Here is a 25,451-nt window from a genome sequence, read left to right on the forward strand (position 1 = left end):
AAAGAGAGCGAAGGGAGGGAAAAAACATAGTGTACAAACAGACAGCAACAGACCAGAAAAGGTGTATCTTTTAGAACGGATGTTGACTTTGTCAAAAATCAACAAATTGCTTTTTCCAGTTTCATTTTAACGATGGTTTCACCTCACTGATAGCTATATCTTTGGTTGCCTTCATTAGTGTTTTAAGACTTCACTTTCTAGGCAAAGCAACACATAAAACAAATTCTGAGAAAAAGTTTTGGTGAAATACTTCTTGGATTTGAATCTTCCTCCCACCCCAACCCTAACTTAATGGCCTAAAATAAGAATGTACAAAACCAACTGAAGCATTTCAAACTGTACTTTTAAAAAATATATATCTGATGTACTAAGAAACTTGTCAGAAGTCTTTCAGATCTCTTAATATATATATGTTATTTCTATTATTAGCAAAATATGAAAAGCCCCTAATAATTTCCTAATAGTAATTTTTATGAGTTTTGTTTTTTTATCAAGAATAGAGGTGGAGCCATATTTTATCAATAATACAGCAAAGTAACACCGGCCATATTTTGGCAAGATGTCTTGTCACAGGTTCCTTCCTAAACTCCACTTTTTTCTGATATCAATGCTAATTATGAAATTAGCACAATTTACTTACAAGTTCAGTATTCTTTATTTTTCATTCAATAATTTTTATTAATACATTCCATAATAAGGCATAAATAAAACTGCAAAAGAAATCATTGTTCATGTTTCAAGTTAATTAGTGCACACCACAGAGAAGCACAAATTAGTTTTGGATGCATTTTAAAATAAAGGAAGTTAAACTTAAATTCAAGATCAGCCCTAGCCGGTTTGGCTCAATGGATAGAGTGTTGGCCTGTAGACTGAAGGGTCCCAGGTTCAATTCCGGGCAAGGGCACATGCCTGGGTTGCAGGCTCAATCCCCAGTAGGGGGTGTGCAGGAGGCAGCCAATCAATGATTCTCTCTTATCATTGATGTTTCAATCTCTCTCTCCCTCTCCCTTCCACTCTCTGAAATCAATAATATTTTTTTTAAAGTTCATTATTACCTATATCAGCTGAATTTGCTATGTAGAGTAATAAAGTTGAAATCAAATTTAACTGAAAAATCAACCTCACTTATTAGTAGAAGATTATGAATATAAGCTATATATATATTTAGAGATTACCTGGATTTAGTAAATTCATTTTAAAAAGACATAAACATTTGCTAGAAAAGATTCAAGTAAACAGAAATTCAGTAGAACTGACTGCTAACTAAATATTGATGACATAATTAGTATATCTTGAGGACCTATTAAATATGAATCCCCTTTACAGCAGGGGTCAGGAAACTTTTTCCATAAAGGGCGAGGTGGCCATATGACCTCTGTCACAACTACTCAACTCTGGCACTGTAGTGCAAAAGCAGACAGTGTGCAAACAAATAATAGCTGTGTTCCAATAAAATTGTATTTATGGACTCTGAATTTAAATTTCATATAATTTTTACATGTCATAAAATATTACTCACCTTTAAAATTTTTTCAAACTCTAAAAAATATATAAACTGCCCTGGCCAGTGTGGTTCAGTTGGTTGAGCATCATCCCAAGCACCAAAATGTTACCGATTCGATTCCCGGTCAGGGCACATGCCCGTGGTGCGGGCTCAATCCCACGGTGGCGGTTGTACGGAAGTACCTGATCGATATTCCATTCTTTCATCAATGTTTCTCTCCCTCTCTCTCAAAAAGGCAATAAAAATATTAAATATATATATACACACACACACATACACACACACACCTCCCATTGATAGTTTGAAGACCATACACAACAGGTGGCAGGCCATATTTGGCCCTCAAACCGTAGTTTGCTGGCCCATGCTCTAAGAGTTTATAAGCTCAAGTACAGGGCAAAAAAATCTTTTTCTTCTCTTCTCCCAAAATCTGATTTCTATGAAAAACAGTTTTAGTTAGTCATCAAAAAAACTTCCTCAGTGCTTGTCCACGCAAGACACATTGCTAAGCACTAAGAGCATGTAACAGGTCTCTGCAAAATCAAAGTAAAGAGAAGAGGGAAGGAGTTGAGAGGTAGAGGAGCACCACTGACTGGGGTGTTCCTTACCATTATGGGGTGGTAATATCTGTATTGGACTTTAAAGAATTCGTAGCATTTGGAAAGAACAAGATCACAATAAAGAAAAACACAGAGATAAAAATAAAACCTTAGGGAGTAGCCACAAAAGACAGTGAATTTTTTGAAAGTAAAACCAGAGGCAGAACTGCCACTAAAGCCAAGAAAGCATTTGAAGGAGAAAAGGGCTTAATATTAACTCTCAATGTGGTTACTAGGAGAAAGTAAAAGTAGGTCAAAGTACTGAACAAATAGGGGCTACCAGTGACTTTTTACAGTGCTGCGCCAGTACAATGAGACAGGTAAGAGACAGGTTTCAGGGAATTTAATAGGGAATCGTTTGAAAGGGATGATGGTAGAAGAATAGCTTTACAGAGAAATGGACTCTAATTTCTTAACAAAAAAAAAAACCCACTCTAATGAAAGCTGCATCTACCTTCTTAGTAGCTTGCTCTAATATGAGACATTCTTATTAGGAAGTTGTTAAATATTTTTACCCTTTGAAATCAAATGGCCCAATTTTTGTGGTAAGATCAGCAGCTAATAAAACTTGTATCTATCCTAAACAATGGAATAAAACACAGCTAAGACTTCAACAAACTTCTCTGGAAAGTGATTGTTTAAAAAAAAAATACACACATACAACAAATGGTTGGTGTCCTATTCCCTCCTAAGTACATGTCTGTCTGTCTTCTTTCTTTTTAAATTTTTTTATTTTGACATAGTTTCAAACTTACAGAAAAGTGACAGGAATAGTAAAAAGAATTCCTGGATACCTTTTATCCTTTCTTTTTTTTAATAAACTAATTTAAGGAAAGCATTCTTTAGCTTAATTTCCTTGGTTTTATTCTTTATAATATGTATACTGCCAAGAAGCAGTTTAGTCAATGTTGCCCATAATTCATCACACGTTATAGGAAAGAAAAGTATAGCCCTGGCTGGTGTGGCTCAGTTGTTTGGGCATCCTGTGCACTGAAAAGTTGCCAGTTGGATTCCAGGTCAGGGCAAATGTCTGGGTTGTGGGCTCAATCCCAGGTAAGGGGTGTGCAGGAGGCAGCCAATCAATGTTTTCCTATCACAATGATATTTCCCCCCCCCCCTCTCTCTCTCTCTCTCTCCCACTTCTTCTCTTTAAAAATCAATTTTTTAAAAAATATTTTAAAAAGTATAATGTAATATCACTTAACAGAACTCCTGTTTGTAATTCATTTGGCTTCTTTAATCTGCAGATTGATGTCTTTCATCAGCTCTGCCCCATTCTCTTTCTTCTCTTCTTCTGGGACTCCAATTGAATGTACTTTAGATCTTCTCATTGTATGCTATATGTCTCTTATTCTCTCATCTGTAATTTTCATTCCCTCTGTACATGCCACATTCTGAGTAATTTCTTCTGACCCAACTTCCAGTTCACTATTTCCCTCTTCAACTATGTCAAAATTTGCTCTTAATTTCAGTTACTGCATTTTACAGTTCTAGCATTTCTATTTAGTTTTTCCTCAACACTGCTATATTACTTTTCTTTTGCAAGAGTTCCCAATTACCTGTTAAAAATATTAAGCTTGGATTTATTTCTTTGAATATAGTAAGCATACAGTGGAACCTCTCAAACGTCTCCCATCTCGAACAATTCATTTCTCAACCTGACAACCCTTTCATGTGGATATCTGTATGATGAGTAATGCATCTCTCAGGTGACAAAAAAGAGAATGTGCTAATATGAGTCAGTTTACCACTGTTAAAATCTCAGGATATTGTACTGTGAATATTTTTGTGTGGTTGTTTTTTTGTGTTTTTACTGCTTAAAATTATTGTAAAATTTTTATTTACTGTACATTTCCTTTCTTTTGTTAAATTTTCATTTACATTTCATGTCCTTTTTGCTTTTAAAGTGTTTATTATTTCTAATGGGAAAAAAATGACTCAGTTTTCAAACAGCCTTCTGGAACAAAAACTATAGTTGTTTTTAGCCTAAGCCCGATAACTCTAGGGTCTTTATGAGTTTTGAATGTTTCTCTGCTTATGTGGAGTGGTTTCCACATAAGCCTAACTACCGTTGGCTGTGTACTGGCCATTTAGGGAGGAGGAGTTCCTTGGAGGAAAATATCTAGGTAAAGGAATATTTCTAGGCAACAATCCAGAGGATTTTTCTTTGCTACTGCCCAATACCTGCTACTACCAGTCCAGAGATTGCTTCATTCCAGGTCTATTTTCTACTTTTAGAATCCTAACAGCTAACTTCTGCAATGCCTGAGGATCATCTTTGTCATATTTTCCCTCATATTTTCTATCTCTTCACCTTTTCCAGAGATTTCCTTAACTTTATCTTCCTTAATTGAATATATGTATTTGTTAGTACATATATGTAATTTCCATGGGCCCTTTTATTCTCTAATTTATTTTTTTCACATCTTAATTTTATTTTCCAAGTGAAATTCTTCAGAAAATTGTACATCTGCTCCTCTAACAAGTTGCATACTTCATGTGGTTATCAAGAATAATATGACTCTTTTCAACGCTATAGATAAATGCTATTACAAAATATCAGTGAACTGCCCTAACCGGTTTGGCTCAGTGGATGGAGTGTTGGCCTATGGACTGAAAGGTCCCAGGTTCAATTCCAGTCAGGGCATGTACCTTGGTTGCAGGCACATCCCCAGTAGGAGGTGTGCAGGAGGCAGCTGATCAATGTTTCTCCCTCATCGATGTTTCTAACTCTCTATCCCTCTCCCTTCCTCTCTGTAAAAAAATCAATAAAATATATTTTAAAAAATATATTAGTGAACTGAACTGTCCAAGTGAACTGAATTTAATAAGTGTCAACATGCATAGTGATTTTACTTAATTAAGATTAAATTTCAAGTTACAGAAATATCTGGTAGTAAATATGACACCACAGCTATGGTGATAATGAGAAGTAGTAGCTTTATTCTACATTCAATTTGCTGCAAATATAATAGTGCAATAGAACATTTGGTGATAGGCTCTCAAGGAAAGGCTTTCTGAAAAAGGTGAGTTTTGAAAAAAAATTTCTGAAGAACCATGTGACTAAGAAGTAATTTTCAGGAACAGTATGCTAGTATAATATGACTACTGAACTGGATAATAAAAAAACACAATGTTTTCTTCCTTAGAAATAATACACTTTCTGAAACACTAGTCTCCCTTTGTAGACATTAATATCTTTTCTTTAAAAATCACTACATAGTTCTCAGTCTCATCTCTCTTCCCTAGGAAAAATAAAAACTCTTTTCAATACTCTTCTAAACTTCAAAACAAAGGAATCATTCAAATTAGGCCTCTTCACTGAGATTGTTTGAGAACGAAATTGTGCCTTTGTTACCTCAGGACAAACAGACTAAAGAGTTGGTCAGGGAAGGACATGGGAGGCATGCCCTACTTTTTGACCTTGGTAGTAGTTACACTGTTCACTGTGTGATTATTTGTTTAACAGTAATATATATTTCACCAAAAAATCATACGTACTTTTAAACAGCTTCCTTTACAGAAACTTCTCTAAGTAAAGCAAACTAAATAAAGATCTAATTTAAATGTATTCATTCTAACTGTCCTTTTAAAAGAGTTTAAGGGGAAGAGATGGAACAAAAGCAAAAATAAATAAATACTTGCTTTACTCTTATTTACATCTTTCAAGAAAAGTCTCAATGTGGACAGACTTAAAACGTGCTTTCAAGTAAAGCATTACAATTAATATAGTTTAATACTGCAAACTCCCTCTTTTTCTAAATTTAAAGATTATATATAAAGTGGGAAAGGCACAAATTCATTTCCTTTTTATTTGGCTTGAATTTCCCAGGACTTTAAAATGTCTAAAGAAATGGCACTTGCATGGCGTCCTTTATCTTGGACCTACAGTACTTTCTTTCTATTCCTTCCCAAATATATTACTAAGCCTTTATTTGTACCAAACCACCTCCTCTGGTGGGTACAACGAAAGCTCTGATGTCTCCTCTTCATTCTGAAGTTACAGCTAAGCCTCTGAACAGTTAATACTGCACCCCTGCTCAATCTGCCGAGAGCACACGCCTGGAATACTGATTCCATTGCTTAAGGCCATTTCATAAGTCCCCCAAACAGACTGCCATTAGGACCATTTCTCTCTCCAGAGCTGGCAGTTAATGACCATTCTACTGCTAGCTAGGAAGGGAGCAGTTACTTCCTGGCAGTGTGTCTTTAGGTCCGCATAATTTTAGCATTGCCTATGGATAAACAAATAGTATTTTAGTTTGTATTGATTAGATTAGAAATGGAATGCTCTGAGGGTATACTATCCTATTAATTTGGCTTAGGTCTTTTTCACTCAAACATCCTCCTTTCAAAGTTATCTGTCAGTGTTCTATTAAAAAACCCACCATAACTAAATATGTTTGTTCCTCTTCTAGTTTGAAAAACACACAGGAGAATTATTCTTTAATTTTCAGTTCTTTCTAAGTCCTTCTTGGGGTAAGAAAAGTCTTATTTCAACCAGAAATAAGCAGATACCTGCAACAACTCTCAAAAGAGATGTACAAAAGAAAAACGTGGCTTCTTCTTCCAAAAGTCATTAGAGCTTTTTTTCCTTTTTCTTTTTAAGGTACCCAGAACTATTACATCGAGCCAAAATGACCAGTTCTCTTCAGGGAGAATAGCAATTGGCTGTTACTCATTAAATTCTTACAGCAATGAGCAATGACTTGCATTCTCGTTTTGTTTCTCTCTAAATAGTAGGTTAAGTTGATTCTTTTCCAAGGCTGCTTTACAATCACCACATTCCTGACACTTGATCTATGTAGCTGCTAATATGCTGCACACATATTAACTGCAGTAGTTAACTGCAACTGAATTCAACCTTAACAAACTATGCAGTTAACCTTTCCGTTTACTCCAAGTCAGTTCCTATCTTGTTAGCGAAATCAATTTTTCCTCCTTTCTAAACATAATAATTTTATCTGGTACAAAAACTATATGTATAATCCATTGGTTTTTTATTTTTCCCCCCAAGAGTTTCAGGAGCCACGGGTTCTCATTTCTATTGGAGAAAGACATGTCTATTTGTGGTAATTCCAAAAGGTGGGCTGCTATAACTACTTTACAAATACAGTTATTACCTCTTATGTATTTGGGGAGGCCATATGTCACCTTTATTCTCAAAAAGTTAATCCCTTTGATTAAACACAGGTGAAAGATGATATTTTCTGGAGTAAAATATTGGAAACCACACCAAAGGATGTTTTGTTGTAACTAGCTGTATTCAAAGGTACTCCTCCATACTCATAACTTGCCCCGACCCTTTTGTATTGTAAATTGCCAGTCAATCATCTGTACCCCTTCAAAGGCAGGAAGCTCCTAGAAGGCAGGGATTATATCATAACTAGTAGCCCTGTGCACGAATCTGTGCGCCAGTAGCTCGCTGCCGCCCTCTAGTAGCTCTCCACCTGCTACCCTGCCCTCCTGTAGCTCCCCCACCCCTCCCCCGCCACCCCTCATAGTCTGCTGCCCTGGCCCCTCCTGTAGCTCTCTGCTACCCACTTGTAGCTCTCTGCCCCACCCTCCTGCTGATCCGTGATCCAGTCGTTACGCAGTCATTATACTTCACAGTGTAATGACCATTTGCATATTACATCTTTATTATATAGGATGGCTGTTTTATCTGCAGGGCACATGGTCTGGCAGATGGTACACAAAAAGTGTGACAGTACTAAAATCAGCTCAAAAGTCCAATTCTTAATTAGCCACACAGTGTTAGACAAACTGGCACACCCATTGCCCCAATGTTTATGGAACAAGTCTGTGTGTGTGTGTGTGTGTGTGTGCATGTGTGTGTGTGTGTGTGTCTTTTATTAGCCCCAAATGCATAAGGGCTTGTGTCTTATTTTTATTTATTTATTTAGTTAATCCTCACTTGAAGATATATTTTTCCATTGATTTTTAGAAAGAGTGGGAGGGATGGGAGAGACAAAGAGAAACATCTATGTGAGAGAGACATATGGACGGGTTGCCTCCCACATGCACCCCGCCCAGGCCAGGGATCAAGCCTGTGACCAAGATATGTGCCCTTGACTGACTTGAACCTGGGACTCTTCAGTCCCCAGGTCGACACTCTAACCACTGAGAAAACCAGCCAGGGCTATGGAACAAGTTTTAATCAGACATTATCACAGTTCAAATAGATATGCCTACTTTTAAATATCTAATGATCTCTAACTAAACACTGAGTATCACCCTAGCTGGTTTGGCTCAGTGGATAGAGCATTGGCCTGCGGACTGAAGGGTCCCGGGTTCAATTCTGGTCAGGGGCACATGCCTGGGTTGCGGGCTCCATCCCCAGTCGAGGGCGAGCAGGAGGCAGCCAATCGATGAATCTCTCTCATCACTGATGTTTCTATCTCTCTCTCTCCCTCTCCCTTCCTCTCTGAAATCAATAAAAAATATATTAAATAAAAATAAACACTGAATATCTTTATGGGAGGCAGCAGAAACAATTTTAATTTGTGAGTTTTGAATTTTTGTTCTGATTCAAACTATATTACTAGCTAGCAATAATCTTTTGCAAATCATTATAACCTGGTTGGATCTTGTGTCATTAGTGTGGAACGGGATTAAAGAAATGATCTCCAATTACCCAGTTCTAAAACTCTGATTCAGCATGAACCAATACAGGTACTACTGCTATGGAGATACAAGATATAGCAAGGCCTTGCCAACACTAGAGGGAGCTACACTCATGTCATCACTGAGCTGGTTAGGGAGATTTTAAGACAAAGCATCTTTAAATGGAAAACTTGACTTAACAAAGTGACAGAAATTAAATATCAAGTGAGAAATCCATAATGTTCATACAGCCACCACCACCCTCCTCCCACCCCCCCCCCCCACACACACACACACACACAGGCTCTCTGCTGGCACCTCCCTCTTACAGACATCAAAGCACTTCACATCAACACATCATCTGTGTTTTTATTCTAATTCCAAAAGAACCAAGTTGATTTGAATCATTCCTACAGATTTCTTTTCCCACTCAGTCTATTTTCTTTCTTAATCAAATTAACAACAGAAAAGCAAAATAATTAACTATACTACTGGAAAGTCTCCAAGGAAATGAGATAGAGGAAGAGAAAGATTCATATCACACTGAAGCTATGGCCTGAGAAAATCAGTAGTTAATTGCAACTAAATTCATTAGCAGCCTGTCACTCAAACCCAAACCTACCAAAAATACTTTGAAAACAAGAAAAATATTTAAAAAGAGGAAAGATACAGTATAAGGAAAAGAAGGAATCAATGTAGCTCTGCAATGTGGGAGCTGGAATGTTGGCCTAAGTCAATGTTGGGGCCACAACATTAGTAACAAAGAAACAGAATTTCCGGAGGATGAGGCCCAGAAATTAGGATTTTAAAAAGATTCCCAGGTGATTCTAATGTGCAGCCAAGGTTGAGAACCACTGGCCTAACTGAATGCTGTCATTGCCCTGTTGGGCTCTGCAGCTGCTGAAGAGTGATGTCAGTAAGTAGAGGCAACTGACAAGAAAACTGTCAAGGGACAAAATGAGATAAGGGAATGAAGGACAAGGATGGGGTATGGAAGAAAAAAGAAAAGTATTTCCAAAGCTAAAGCTGATTATATGCATTTTCTCTCTCCCAGCTCCAAAAAAAACATCCATGGCCTTGCAAATGTATGACCTAAACCATTATAGAACAAGTGAAATGCAGAATCAAAAACCTCTCCATTGGCATCAACTTATGTTTCTCTTTGCCCGGAAACGCAATGGCATGTTAACCTGATAGAGAGGACATAAATTGTGGACATTACAGAATGTGGTCTGTGGAAGAAAGATAAATGCAATCCCGAAGAGCCCCTTTTATTTAAATTTCATGGATTAATTTAACATGGAGAAAGCAAAGCCTCAACAGTCAGAACTAAACTACCTACTTTTTAGGACATGAGCTGTTCCTGAGTAAAAATAGATTATGAAACAACTTTGGAGAGTCACTTTGTGGGAGAAAAGAAAACTTCTAGAACAAGACAAACAATTCTATTTTCACTTAAAAAATGCCAACTCAGACCTCCAAAGATAAAAATAACAGTGTAAAACTCACCAGGTTAAAAACCAACTTATTCCTATGGATCCAAGTAGTTGGATTCTTGTTGCTTAAATCATCAATTTCAAATACTCTAGAGATACCACAGCCTTAACAGAGTCAAAAAATTTCTCTTTTCTTTTAGGACATTAAAAAAAGTGTTTTTAAGTAACCCTTTCAGTCAATGAGCCTCATGGGAAGAATAAGAAAAATATACTTTACTGTGAAAAAGAGAACGACTTGTTTTCCTTGCTTATTTAGGACACAGGTCAATGGATTTCTAATTCACTCTCTTTCTTACTGACCTTTAAGATGTTTCTGCCATCAAATGATTCTCTTTCTTTGAAGATGTATTTGCCATCTGCTGTGTGGATATTGTACCTGCCTTCAGCTGTAAATATAACAAAGAAAATGTCAGAAGAGAAGCCTGGACTATTTATGTTTGTTTTCTCTTGGGTTTCTATAAGTACAACTAGCAAAATCTCCATGTACTATCTGGAAAGTGGCATAATATGGAGGGAAAACACCACAGTATTAGTCAAGAGACCCAGTCTCTAGTCTTAGCTCTGTTATCAACACATTCAGTATACATTTATTCATTCAACATTGTTCAAGCAGTCATTGTACGTTAACTATGTAACTAGCTATATTCTTAGTCAAAGTTACTGGTTAAGACTGGGTGATCTTCAAAGGCTCCTCGCAGACTAAAAACCCAGGATTTTATAAAAGCTGCATGTATTTTTAATACATAAAAATAGACAAAAGTTCACACATTAACTAGTCAAAAATGCTGACAACCATGCTTTGGGTTGATTTTGGGACACCCCCTAAATGAGGAAGACCCCTTTAGTTGCAATCAAAGGTATCCTAATAGACATTCTACACAGAAATGTAGCAAATCTCTGCTTAGCCTCATCAAAGCTGCACTCTAACTCCTTGATTTAATTTAGCTTGCTTATCCCAAAAGATGTCCTTAAAGTATAGCATGAAAAGGAATATCAAAAGAAAGGGATAACAGGAAAGAAAACATAAAACCTTATTCTACGTCCCTTTCAAGTAAAAATTCAACACAAAGAAGAATACAGGGTATAGAAAAATCAAAGCATCCTCAAGAATTATTTAACTCTGAAGATATTTTCCAAAAATATCAACCCTTTCCTGTCCTGAAAAATATCTGCATTTCCATTTGTGAGTATGGTCTTTTACTGTATATAGGTATGGGGACTACCAAGTCAGTATTGATAAAATATATATTTTTATATGTTGATAAAATATATATAAGTCTTTAAATCTTAGCCCTTAATAAAATAAAATAAAAACCAGATTTAAGGACTAAGATTTAAGTGCTAACTCCATGAACAAAATATATTTTAGCTAGCCCATTGGAATTATATATGGATAACTATGGAACCATTTCTCTAATTAGAAATATTCTCTTAATCAAAGCTCCCAATTCCATTGATATTTTGCAACTTAAAAATAAGTCCCCTGTTAAGAGAAGATGTGGAATTTTAAAGTAAATCATATTAAATAATTATCTATAAAAAACAGTAATCATATCTGAAGGTTGAAACGTTTAATGATAGTTTCAAAATCTATACGTAGCATTAGCCTTTAGGGAAATGATAATAAAAATCACAATGAGATACTACTTCACACCCACAGAATGGCAATAATAAAAAAGACATAATAAAGATGTAGAGAAATCAGATGCCAATTCTGATTAGAAATAGATTCTTGGGAGCATTTTATAACCTAAAAAGTTGGTTCCATCCCTCTACTTTGGGGTCCCTTTACGTTGATTCAATCCTGTTTAGTATCTTACTTTCTACTTTCTGAGGTTCATTTCTCCAAACCCAAGCTCACAGAGAAGTGGAAATGGAGATTACCTGGTATTCCTCTCTCGATTCCCAGGTAGAGTTTCTACAGCTCAGGAAAGAGATGAGGTATAAATAAGGACCTTGAGTTTAAATGGAGTAAGTGACAAAATGAGAACTGCCTAGAAACATATCATTCAAATTAGCTGTCAATTCAGTATTTTTAAGTATATCTGCAAGTCATTTCTTAACACTCCTGAAGTAGTCCACAAGTGGTTAAATTAAAATCAAAATAAAAGAATTATTGAGTTAAAAAACAACAACACTAAACATGGGATTCTGTGCTGGTATCTTTTACACAACAGGTCTTTGAAAAAGAAGCTGCATAGAACTTGAATTTGTGGCTGATCAGACAGATGCTGAACGTGTTAAAGAAGCTTTCAGTTGGGGAGGGGAAGTGGAAAGAAAAGAAGATCCTTTTTGAAATGTAGGGTTAAAACAAGGCATTTTTATAAGAAGCCTCAGATTCTACGAGGGGGAAAAAAATTATTACTCTAACAAAAGGTTCCTCAACCTTGGTGCTGTCGACATTTTGGACTGAATAATTCTTTGTTGTGGGGTCTATACTGTGTGTTGCAGAGGGTTACACAGGATCCCTGACTTCTAGCCACTAGATGTCAGCAGAAACCCACCCCTGGTCCCCTAACTGTGGCAACCAACAATGTCTCCAGACAACCCCATATATCCTCTAGGGCAGCGGTCGCCAACCTTTCGGACCTCACGGACCACCAGTTGGTGACCACTGCTCCAAAGGTTTCCTTAAACCAACAGTCACCAACCTTTCGGACCTCACGGACCACCAGTTGGTGACCACTGCTCCAAAGGTGTCCTTAAACCAACAGTCACCAACCTTTCGGACCTCATGGACCACCAGTGGTCCGCGGACCACCGGTTGGTGACCACTGCTCTAGGGGATAAAATTGCCGCTAGTTGAGAACCACTGGTCTAACATTTACTTTTACCAGCTAATGTTCCTTTCTTCTTTCAAAATAAGCTAACAAGTATTGCATGGGACATACTTATACTAAAGTAATTAGTCATTGTTTACCTAAAACTTACCTGGGCATCCTGTATTTCTATTTGCTAAATCTGACAACCCTGTGTATGACAGAAATAAAAGAGTAGGGATGCCACAATCTCATGCTAGACATGTCCCTGCACACTTCCACTGTGCTCATTTAAACAAGCTAACAGATCAAAAAAAGAGATATATCAGAAATTATTTGATAGGCCCATTCTACTTAAACTCTAGAGATTTTATCATTTGGCCTCACTAATGACAACCTATGCTACAGTTCTGTGGACTTACCATTGGGATCTTTCCTTAACAGAGTATTCATGACGGTAGCATGGAGTTTCACACTAGTCCACTCTTTCATTATTAGTCCAGATGACTGAAAACGTTCTAGGACTCGATCAACTAATTCCTGCAGCCTGGTGAAATGGAAGAGAGAAGTACAAAAATCTTAGTAAACCCGTGAGCCCCTGATTACTAATTCAACATTTAGGAAGCACCTGCTCTGGGCCAATCACTGTACAAGGCCCTGCACAAGAAGGGGAATAAAAGGCCACAGTCCCTACCATCATGAAGCTCACAGCCTTATAAAGAAGGCAGAAACAAATAACTACAAAACATGATGGTGAGTATTCAGGGAGAGATCAACTGTACATGGAGAGGACGAGGTATTCACAGGAGGTTTAAACATGGTCTTGAAGAAACATGGAAGTTTATTATTTTGAGAATAGATCTCAAGAAGCCAGGCTCAACAGAATTGCCTAAAAGAAAGGGCTTTATTGATTCATCCATTCACAGAACCAAAAACTAGTGTGGCTGATGTGTTTCTGCCAGGATCAAGTGAGGTCTGGTACAACTCTAAGGTATTTGCTCACTGGGAAGGAGTATGCATGTGATTATCCCAGTAGCACTGGATACTATACCACTGTTTCAATGAGGTGGAAGTACAGAACCAATAAAGACCCTATATAATAAAAGCCTAATATGCTAAGTGTGGAGAGCAGCTACAGCATTTGGACAGGTTCAAGCCTCGGACTAATAAGAGGGCACGATCCTCTCGTGGCAAAGCCACGTGCAAGTCCGAGCACAATTATAGCCCAAGGCTATCGTTGTAAGCTTGACCTTATGGTCCAAACCTGTAGTCCCAGGAGGTTGAGTGATGTGGGCTTGATAGAGTTAGGTGCATGCAATTGAGTAAGATTTGAAATCTGCAAGAACATTGTAAACATCTTGACCAAACCCTTACTTTGCCTCGTGGAATCTGGCTATAAAGTAAAGACTCGGCTTACAGGCCGTGGCACTCTCTCTCTAATCAGAGGGTAGTGTCCCACCTAGCCCCAGCTTTATTCTCTTGTCTGTCTTTTCTAATCCTTCACCGCCCCCTCTCAGGTTTACCCATGGCCGTGCTGGCCGGCACACTAAGTGTCTGGTTGTCCGGTTGGCTGTTCAACCAATCAAAGTGTAATATGCTAATGATATACTAAGGCCGCTCAACCACTCGCTATGACGTACACTGACCACCAGAGGGCAGACGCTCCGACCGGTAGGTTAGCTTGCTGCTGGGGTCCAGCTGATCGGGACTGAAGAGATGGCCGGACACACCTTGGCGCCCTCCTACAGTCCCTCCTCTGCTGGCCAACCTCCCGCATCTGTGCCGCTCCCCTCCCCGCCACCCCGGCCCCAATCATGTACTGGTGGGGTCCCTCAGCCTGGCTGGCACCCTCTTGCAATCCGTGACCCCTCGGGGGATGTTGGAGAGCTGGTTTTGGCCTGATCCCGCAGGCCAGGCCAAGGGACCCCACCAGTGGCCCCTAGTCCTATATAATAGAAGCCTAACATGCAAATTGTCCCCTCAGGTGGTCATTCGACCGGAGTTTGACCAGGAGTTCAACTAGGAGTTCGACCGCTCGCTCTGATGTGTGCTGACCACCAGGGGGTGGCGCGGAACATGGTGGGTGTTGGCGACGCAGCGCTGGCAGCGGATGGCAGTGGAGGCATTGCTGGCCCCAATGGGCCCCAACAAGAGCAGTACCGTGGCAGGATGGTGGAGCAGGTAAGCGGGCGGCGCCAGGTCAAGGTGGGATGCCAGGCAGGGCTGCCGGGCTGTGAGGCTGGGGGCGCAAGCTGGGGCCCCATCTCCGCAGGCCACCCCGAGGCACCCCACCTGTGCACAAATTTGTGTACTGGGCCTCTAGTAACTACATAAAAGAATATCCACAGCTGCAATTGCATGACTGATTGCCCTTATGGACTCACATCAGGTGGTTCTGCAATGGATGAGCTCTACCTTAACGATGGCCACTCATTCTAGTACCTCCACCAGAAGCAATTTCTGCATAAGAAGTCTTCATTCTGTTCAGGTATTTTGCTCAACAGCTTGGAAAATGCCCTTTAACACTTCTTGCAAGGCCAGTCTAGTGATGATGAATTTCTTCAGCTTTTTTGTCTGGAAAACTCTTTATCTCTCCTTCAACTCTGAAGAACAACTTTGCCAGTAGTTCCAACAAGAGGGGTCATTATCCCAGCAAGTATGTGGTGGAGAGGATCTTGGTCCTAGGCCTCAGAATCAGCCATCATCTGTGACCACCCCACTCACCTGATAAAATGTAGCCTGTGGCTTTTACATGTCATGCCAAAACAGCCACCCGGAGCCCAAATAAACTCTCACTGAACGCTGGCCCTGACTGGGAGGTCACATCAAAAGAAAGAGCATGCCCTAGCCGGTTTGGCTCAGTGGACAGAGTATTGGCCACAGACTGAAGGGTCCCAGGTTTGATTCCGGTCAAGGCACATACCCAGGTTGCAGGCTCGGTCCCCAGTGGGGGGCAAGCAGGAGGCAGTGGGTCGGTGGTTCTCTCTAATCATTGATGTTTCTGTCTCTCTCTCCCTCTTCCTTCCTCTCTGAAATCAATAAAAATATATTTAAAAAAAAAAACAAGATTGAGCAGTGCACCTGGACACAGAGTGAGGGGAGGAGCCTGCACCTTTCAACCTTTCCCTGGCCTTATTTGAGATTTGTGCTGCATACTCATTGACTTTCCTGACTCAAAATAATCCTTTATTAGTCACTAATGTGCTAATGAACAATAGATTTCATATTTTTTAGATTTTACATTTTTTGATGTACTAGTATCAAACATCACCTCTTTTATTGGACTCAAGTAGCCTTGAGACATGTATAGAGTTCATGAATCTTCCGCTGCTTCCTGGGCCATGGCCCTGTGGTAAGCAGTGAGCTGCTTCTCCTTAAGCATGGCTGGATGGGTTTGTTTTATGTGAGATGTGGGTCAGGTTCACTCTGTGTGGCCCATTTGTGGAAGCTTGCCTCCAGCAGTTGTTCTGGCTGCAGCAGCTGAATTGCTGAAGGCCTATCTCCAAGTGGACAATAGCCTCTGGTACCCCCATCCAGCCATCGTTCACTCACTTAGATGTGAGCAAAACCACTCTCTTCTGCTTGCCCTGCATATGCTGCAGCAAGAGGGAGTCATTCTCCCCTAGATATTGACTTAGGAGCCCAAACGATTCTTTTCCCCTTTTGATTTTCAGGTCCCAAAGTTCCAAATTAATCTTAAAATTCTAATTTCTTTATCTTAATTGTTTTTATGAACTACTGTCTGCTAACCAAAGAATATTTATAACATGAGTAAGCCAGGATTAATAATAAAATAAATACCCATGTCCCCTCCACCAAACTTCAGAAATAGACAGGACTAGGAATGAGGCACAAAATTTAAGAGGGTGTCTAAAAATGCAGTAACCAAGATTAATCATGTTTTAATGCAATATACTTAACAATCAAAATTAATGCAAAAAAATCTACAATGAACAGAATATCAAAATTGTGAATGAAGATGGGGTCAGTATTACTGAGTTCCTTTGCCTCAGACTCCAGCACAGCTTGGCATGGATAGAACCTCACAGTACACCAGTTCCTCAGGGTGCTCCCTGTGCTGGAGGACCCAGCGACTCCTGCTGCCTGCCCCGCATCTCCTGGCGCAGCCTCAGGACCCAGCACTCTTCAATATGCGCATTTTCTCATCTGGCTTTCTCCACTCAGCAACTTGACAACTGCCACCTCTGGGCCTTCTGTTCCCTGGGCCACAACAGCCACCCTTCCCTCCCTCCACCTATGCAAACCATACCCTCCTTCCAGGTCCCAATTCAAATCCTACTTTCCCATGAAGCCTTCATAACCACCCTAACATCCCTATGCCCAGGTATCCATGAGCAGTGACTCTATCCTCCTCTGAAATGCTGCCCCCGCTTATAAGGTGTGCTCTACTTAGGATTCTCAGAAATGGTCCCTTAATGTTTCAAGTTTGTCTGTCTTGTTCTCCTACTAGATTATACTAGTGCTTCTTCAGAGCATGAATTATAAAAGGCACTGAATATGCAATGCTGAAAAGACATATTCTCTGCCCCCAAAAATCTATTTGGGAAAAAGAAGCAGGAAAGACAGCAAGAAGGAAAATAGCATTTGGACACAAAAAGATAAGTAACATGAGAGAAACTTTAGACACAAGAAAAAATACTAACAAAGACACATACGATCATCAATAAGCAGTGCAGCTGGCTGGGGCCTGGAGCAAGTATAAGATAGTAGAAGATCAAGTTGGACTATTAAGGTGGTTTCATACCAGAAGGTCTTGAATACTAGACTGGGGAATATGAATGATTTCAAAAGATGATGTGAAATGATGGGAGATTTTTAAGCAAGTAAGTCCTATGGTATATAGGCTATAGCTTAGGAGGACTTATGTAGCAGTATTTCATAGGATCTATACACACTGACAAAAAAGTAATGTCTACGTAATATTTCATACGAATGAACTGTAGAACAATAAGCATAATGTGATCCCATTTGTGTAAAATAATGTGCATAGACAAGGACTCTCAGCAGTATCTGCTCTGCTTATAACCTATTGGGGAAGAAATTTGAGAGAGTCAGGGTAGGGGAAAGAGAGCCATTTAATTTTCACTTTACCCACCTGTAAAGTTTTTTTTTTTCATTGACTTTTTTTTTTGAGAGAGAGAAACATGGATTTGTTGTTCCACTTATTTATGCATTCATTGGTTGATACTTGTTTATACCCTGACGAGGGATCAAACCCACAACCTTGGTATATGAGGACAATGCTCTAACCAACTGAGCTACCCAGCCAGTGTTGCAAGGCTTTATTTTTAGAAGAGAAAGAATGCTAAAAGAAGTCTGGTTGGGAAAGGAAGATGGTACAAACTGGAAGGCAGTACAGTGATGCTGGGCTGCACAGCTGTGGGATTTAACTCGAATTACATACATACACCTCTCTCATCTTCTTTTCACCAAACTTCTTTTCAACAAAAAGTAGTCTGTCTCCAATTATTTTTAATCGCCTTTGTCTGCCCCATTATAAGTACAGGCTTTACAGTGAAACAAAGCTAGGTCAAACCATAATTCTACCACTTACAAACACATACTAATTACTACTGATCTTGACCTGACCAAGTATACCGAGCATACCTAAACAAGTATAACATGCCTGTTATAACAACATTTTTTAAAATATATTTTATTGATTTTTTACAGAGAGGAAGGGAGAGGGATAGAGAGTTAGAAACATCGATGAGAGAGAAACATCGATCAGCTGCCTCCTGCACACTCCCCACTGGGAATGTGACCGCAACCAAGGTACATGCCCTTGACTGGAATCGAACCTGGGACCCTTCAGTCCGAAGGCCGACGCTCTATCCACTGAGCCAAACCAGTCAGGGCAACAATATTTTTTATGTTAAATTTACTTTTAATGCAAATGGTTTACTTTTTAAAAAATTCCTCACCCAAGGACATTTTTTCCATTGATTTTTAGAGGGCGTGAAAGAGAAGAGGGGTTGGGGTGGGTGGGTTGAGAGAGAGAGAGAGACATCGATGTGAGAGACACACATCAATTGGTTGCCTCCTGCATGTACCACGATTGGGGCAGGGGATCGAAACCCACAACCCAGGTATGTGCTCTGGACAGGGAATCAAACCTGGGATCCTTCCATGCATGGGTCGATGCTCTAACCACTGAAAAACAGCAAACTGGGCTACTTTTATTTTTTAAATCTAGAATTCATTGATTCTAGACAGAGAGGAAGGGAAAGGGAGAGAGAGAAACATCGATGTGAGAAACATTGATCTGTTGCCTCCTGCACATGCCCCAATTGGGGATGGAACCCATAACCTGGGTATGTGTCCTGACTGAAATCGAACCCACGACCCTTCAGTGCACTGGATGACACTCTAACCAACTGAGCCACACTGGCCAGGGCAACAAAAATGTTTTTTATATATCAGAAGGTGAAAAGAAAAAATTAATATTCAGAAATAACCACTGATAAAATTTTTATATATTCAGATTAACTGATTTATTTCTCTCCCCACTTTTTAAGGGGGGAAAAATTAATGTATATTTACAAATTGTTTTGTAATCTGTTTTTATCACATAAATACTTTATAATGAACATTTTCCTCCCCCAATATGATTTTGATGAATATTTAGATTGTTTCTGGTATTTACTGTTATACACAATACTGTAATAAATATCTCCAAATATATATTTTTTAATTGATTTTGGAGAGGAAATGAGAGGGAGAGAGAGATAGAAACATCAATGATGAGAGAGAATCATTGATCGGTTGTCTCCTGCACGCCCCCTACTGGGGATCGAGCCTGCAACCTGGGCATGTGCCCTTGACTGGAATCAAACCCGGGACCCTTCAGTCCACAGGCCAACGCTCTTCCACTAAGCCAAACCAGCTAAGGCAATTTCTCCACATATAGATATCTGTCCACGTATCTGATTAATTCCATTGGAAAAATTTCTGTAAGGTGAATTAGCAAGTCCAAGAAGTATTAAGTAAAACTCTTGAAATAAAGTGCCAACTTGCTTCCTGGAAAGTTTGTACTAACTTATACTCTTACCAGCAGAGACCTTCTCATGTCACTTATCAAACACCTATTTAATTCTCTTCTACTTTTAAAATTTGTGTTTTCTTTTAATAGCTTAGTTCTTAAATAGATTTAAGGTTCTTAAGGTAAGGGTCATTTTACCCATTTATATCCCTCATTTTGTCTAAAATTAGAGTGCCTACTACTTTGTTAGTACTAAGCTGTTTATTTTGGGATATTTATCTTTTGTCTAATTACTTGTTAGTCATTTTACTGATCTCTTGTAAATTTTAGAGCTTCTCTTAGTAGACTGTTATATGATCTGCAAATGACAATTTTTGTCTTCTTAATTGTCTTTGTTTTATAGCTTAAGTATAATTAGCCTCAAGTTTCAGAACAATGTATTTAAGATTAATGGTTATTATAGGCAACTATGTTTTATTTCTGATTATAATGGAAATAAACTTAGTAAAAATTACCATTCAAGGTGATTGTTGATTTTTGCTTTAAAATAGATATATATCATATTAGGTAATATCTTTCTATTTCTATTTTCTGAAAGATTTTAATGAAAAAAATAAGTTGAATTTCATCAAAAGCTTTCTAGGCATGTATTTAGATATTATTTTTAAGTTTTATCATTACTTGTAAGTAAGATATTAATATATGTCCTGGTCTTAATTTATCTTGCATTTTTGAGATACACCAGCCTGGTCATAGTGCATCATACTCATTTGACTCAGAAAATTGCCAAATGAAGCAGATTTTACTATTTTTACATTGATCTATAAATTCTAATTGTTACTATTCTATTTCAGGTCTTTGCTTCTCACCTGAATTACTGTAATAGTTTTTAAATATTTCCCCATCCTATTCCTGGGTCTTCTTTTCAATTACATACATAGTATATAAATTGCATTAAAAGTATATAGAACCATTTGGGGAAAATTGACATCTTTATGAAACTAAGTCTATCAATGAACATGGGTGTCTCTCAATTTATTTATAATTTTCTGCAAAAAGGTCTTGAACAAGCTTTGTTATATTTACTCCTAAGTGCCTTATGGTCTTTGTTGCTACTGTAAATGGATGGTGTCTTTTTAAAATGGTGTTTTGTGTTTGTTACTGGTGTATAGAAAAGCAATTGATTTTATTATACTAATTTTATAACCAATCACTGCTACATTTTACTAATAACTTGATAATTGTAGATAACTTTGTTTTATTTCTGGTAAGAAAATGTGATTTGTAAGATACCAACTCATTGAAATTTATTAAGTCTTACTTTATGATCTTTTATGTAATCAATTTGCTTCAACTGTTTCATGAGCCTGAAAAGAACATGAATTCTTTAATGCTGAGTATATAATTCCAGAGATGACTATTACATTAAACTTTTTAACTGTTAAAATCTTCTGCATCTTCACTGATTTTATAGCGGCTTGACCTTCCAATAGTTGCAATCTCCTCTTATAATGCTGGGTTTCTCAGTTTCTTCCCAATAAGATATTAATTATACAAAGTTGGCTTAATCTATTTTGAGGCTGTTCTGTTTGCTCATACAAGTTTAGAATTATTACATCTTCCTGGTAAATTGAACCTTTTATCATTATGTAACAGTCCTCTCTATTGCTAATAATAAGCCTATCATGCTTTTCATTCTGTTACTTTCTTTTGGTATTTGCCTAGTGTATCTTTTTCCTTTCTATTATTTCAACTGTTAGGGAGGGGAAAAAAACTTTCCTCTAACCTTCAAGGTTCTTTTCTGCTGGTCTTACAACTAAATCTACACGACACTTATTAATTAGAGAAAATAATCAAATTTAATTACATAAGTATGTATGGGAACCCCACATACATGAGTGTCAGAAACCTCCCTTTGAGAGGTTCAAAGACAGAAAGGAAAAATAAGGTATTATATGACATTCTGAACTAAGCATGAGGTAAGGCACCTTGGGACTTCAGAGGAGAGGAAGGTCGTTTGCAGGACAATAAGAGCAGATGTTCGGTAATTAGAAGCTTTCCCTGTCATATAGATAGATCATAAGAAGTTACTTCTTGCCGTAACCGGTTTGGCTCAGTGGATAGAGCGTCGGCCTTCGGACTGAAGGGTCCCAGGTTCGATTCCAGTCAAGGGCATGTACCTTGGTTTCGGTCACATTCCCAGTGGGGAGTGTGCAGGAGGCAGCTGATCGATGTTTCTCTCTCATCGATGTTTCTAACTCTCTATCCCTCTCCCTTCCTCTCTGTAAAAAATCAATAAAATATATTTAAGAAAAAAACAAAAAAAGAAGTTACTTCTGATGATAACTCTTACTATGGGCAAGGCCCCTAACCTAAATTCTTTTAGAAAGAGGTAACAGTTTCTCATGAGCCTGCAGGGTCTCAATTGACTTCAGCTCGAAAAGCAGCACATTTTGGGGAGGCCTGTTTAGAAATTCACAACTTTATGCTGTGGATGTATCTCTAGTAAAGAGCATTTAACTGGATTTTATTTATATCTAATCTTATAATACCTTTCTAGAATGGTGAGTTTATTTCATTAACATGTAAGTATTATATGTGTGGACTTCTTCCTACCACCTTACTTTTTAATTTCCACTCATTCCATTTCTTTTCTATACTACTTACCCTTATTTGGGTTGAATTTGTATTTGTTCCTTTTTCTATTTCTTTGGAATTTACTCCCACTATTTTCAGACTTACTTTTGAAATTCTATTATGCACATTTAGCTTAACAAAGTTAAAATAATACCTTAACAAACCTTTCCCTAATAATAAAAAATTTCTAAAATACTTGAGCTCCAGAATTCCCCTTAGTTCTGACTTGCATGCTATTAGCTGACATTTATGTTAGGTGAACAATGTTAATTCTATCACTTTTTTAAAAACTCTCCAATTATACAGAGGCAGAGCTGCCTCACACAGATTGTCAAACTGCAGCGGGAAGGCCGGGGAGGGTTGGGGGGCAGGAGGGAGGTGGGTAAGAGATCAACCGAAGGACTTGTATGCATGCATATGAGCATAACCAATGGACATAAGACACTGGGGGGTAGGGGAAGCCGGGGTATTGTCAAGGGCGGGGAAAAAAAAGGACACATATGTAATACCCTTTGTAATGCTTTAAGCAATAAAAAAAAAAAAAAAAACTCTCCAATTATATAAACAATGTTTTCCATTGTATGTACTCAACATTCCTTTTTGCATCTCATACTATCCTTCTTGCACCCCAAACTTTCTGATTCATTTTCTTTTTCCTGAAATATATCCTTTAGACATTCCTTTACTGCAGATACCTCTGAGTTTTTGTTCATCTATAAAAGTCTTTATTTCACCTTTGTTTTAAAAAAATTTTTTTTCCTGAATACACAATTCCAGGTTGACCATTATTTTCTCTAGAAAATATTCTGTTGTTTTGGCTTCTGTTGTTGATCCTGAAAAGTCCACTGTTCTTATAATTGCCAATCCTTTGTAGGTGACTTAGGACTTTTTCCTTTGTCTTTAGTGTTCTGAAATTCCATTATGATTTATACTGATATGAACTTCTTTTTATTTCTTCTACTTGTATTTAATCTTTTTTTCATATCTATTGCTATGGCCTGAATCCAAGCCCCTTTAATCTCTTCACACGGCCATCTCATCTCACTATGCCTCATCCATACCTGGAATCTGCTAGGCTTTTCTTACCTCAGGGCTTTTGCTCTGCATTTTCTTTTGCCTGAAACAAAAGGTGAGGAGAGCCTTCCCACCTCCTTGGCCTGTAAACTCCTTTAGATCCCAATTCAATATCAATTCCTTATAGAGGCTTTTCTTGACCCTGCCTACCCCGTCATAATATTTTCTCTCTTTAGTAGAGCACCATTTCTCCCTGCTTCGTCTTTATCACACTTTGCAGTTACCTATTTGCTATGTGTTAACATCTGCTTTCTCCACTAATCTGTAAACTACATGGGGACAATGGCTATGTCTGGCTTTATTCCATTCTATATTCAAAGCCTAGCACAGTGCCTGGCACAAAGCGGGCGTTCAATAATTTTTTGTTAAACAAACAAATGATCAAATGAAAACCCAACTTCCTTTACATGGCATGTAACAGTGCTTGTAGAGCTGCACTTGCTATTTATTCCCTTTTCCTAAATGTTACTCCCTCAGCTTGCAAATTCCTTATTCAGCCAAGAAAGCTCTTCTGAAGCCTTCCTTTACAAAATTTGCCCACGTACAAGAGTTTTGCTGCCTACCTATGCACCCCTAGAACCTCAATTATAGCCTTTACCCCAGTGTACCCTAATTACTTGCATCTGCCTCCTCCTCAAGACAGAGCCCTACTCTGTCTTGCACCTCACATACAGGGCATTAGAAAAGTACCTACGGGAAAAGGGGGCTGGAAATGTCCTTTAGGGTAAAATAACGGATGATGCTAGGTCCCTGAGGAGATAAGAAGGGATGGGGTCATTCCTTCTTATTAGGAAGGAGACTAAGTAAAGGGATTAGCCTCGTCAGAAATAATGTGTGCCATTCTTCAGAAAGAAGGTGAAATTGAGTCGGGGTGGGTATGATGAAAATAGGTAGGTTGTGAAGGAAAAAGTAAGGAGCTTGGTGAACTAGCTTCATGTGCTCAGTAAAGTGTGAGAAAGCCATTCTTCTGAGGGGCAAGAGTGGAGTCTTGAGAGAGTAACAGAACAGAACAGCCACTTTGTTCAACAATTAAGTCTTAGCAATAGCAGACTACTAAGTAATGAGTAAAAGGTTGAACACAAACGCCTTATCCAGTCATGCTTTACCAAACCCAAGGATGCATCAATAAGTGTAGCTACACTGTCCCAGCTGTTTCCAAAGGAAAAATCTGATCAGGCACTTCACAGTAAATCATTTTAAGGGAATTTTTTACTTAAAATATATGAAAGCACTCAAAGAAAGTTGAGTGTTTGTATTTTTATTACAACATGGTCTCTCCCTCATGCCTCTTATATTTTGCTGTGTCTCTTCACATAAAGAAATGCAAAAGACTGAAACATTTCTTAAAAACGGGGTCATGTCTTACTCAATTCTGTATCAATTTATATGGCCTTGCAAAATACTTCGCACAAAGAAGGCATTTGAATAGTTTTAATACTGAATTAAATAAGAGGTGTACAAGTCCCTCAGACACTATAGATTTGGGGAGGGGAATTTATAAATCTTTTTTTAAAAATATATTTTATTGATTTTTTAAAGAGAGGAGGGGAGAGGGATAGAGTTAGAAACATCGATGAGAGAGAAACATTGATCAGCTGCCTCTTGCACGCCCTCTACTGGGGATGTGCCCGCAACCAAGGTACATGCCCTTGACCAGAATCGAACCTGGGACCCTTCAGTCTGCAGGCCGACGCTCTATCCACTGAGCCAAACCGGTTAGGGCTATAAATCTTTTTTAAGTAACATAAACGTGACTCCTATGAAGGAGGGATG

The 25,451-nt window shown here is 38.4% G+C and overlaps 1 protein-coding gene across 7 annotated transcripts in view; it reads right to left on the reverse strand.

The window, feature by feature from the left end:
• The window catches only part of ASCC1 (activating signal cointegrator 1 complex subunit 1), a 103,235-nt gene that overhangs the window by 35,647 nt on the left and 42,137 nt on the right, over positions 1 to 25,451 (reverse strand). For all 7 annotated transcript variants that reach the window (XM_070432933.1, XM_070432936.1, XM_070432935.1 and 4 more), the window contains exons 8-9: positions 13,387 to 13,511; positions 10,506 to 10,591 (exon numbers count right to left, since the gene is read on the reverse strand). In XM_070432933.1, coding sequence (XP_070289034.1) covers positions 10,506 to 10,591; positions 13,387 to 13,511 — 211 coding nt within the window. The remainder of the gene's footprint in view (positions 1 to 10,505; positions 10,592 to 13,386; positions 13,512 to 25,451) is intronic.

This window comes from Myotis yumanensis, unplaced genomic scaffold, assembly GCF_028538775.1.
Source record: "Myotis yumanensis isolate MYYU_CA2020_CCGP unplaced genomic scaffold, mMyoYum1.0.hap1 SCAF_13, whole genome shotgun sequence".
Taxonomy (NCBI): domain Eukaryota; kingdom Metazoa; phylum Chordata; class Mammalia; order Chiroptera; family Vespertilionidae; genus Myotis; species Myotis yumanensis.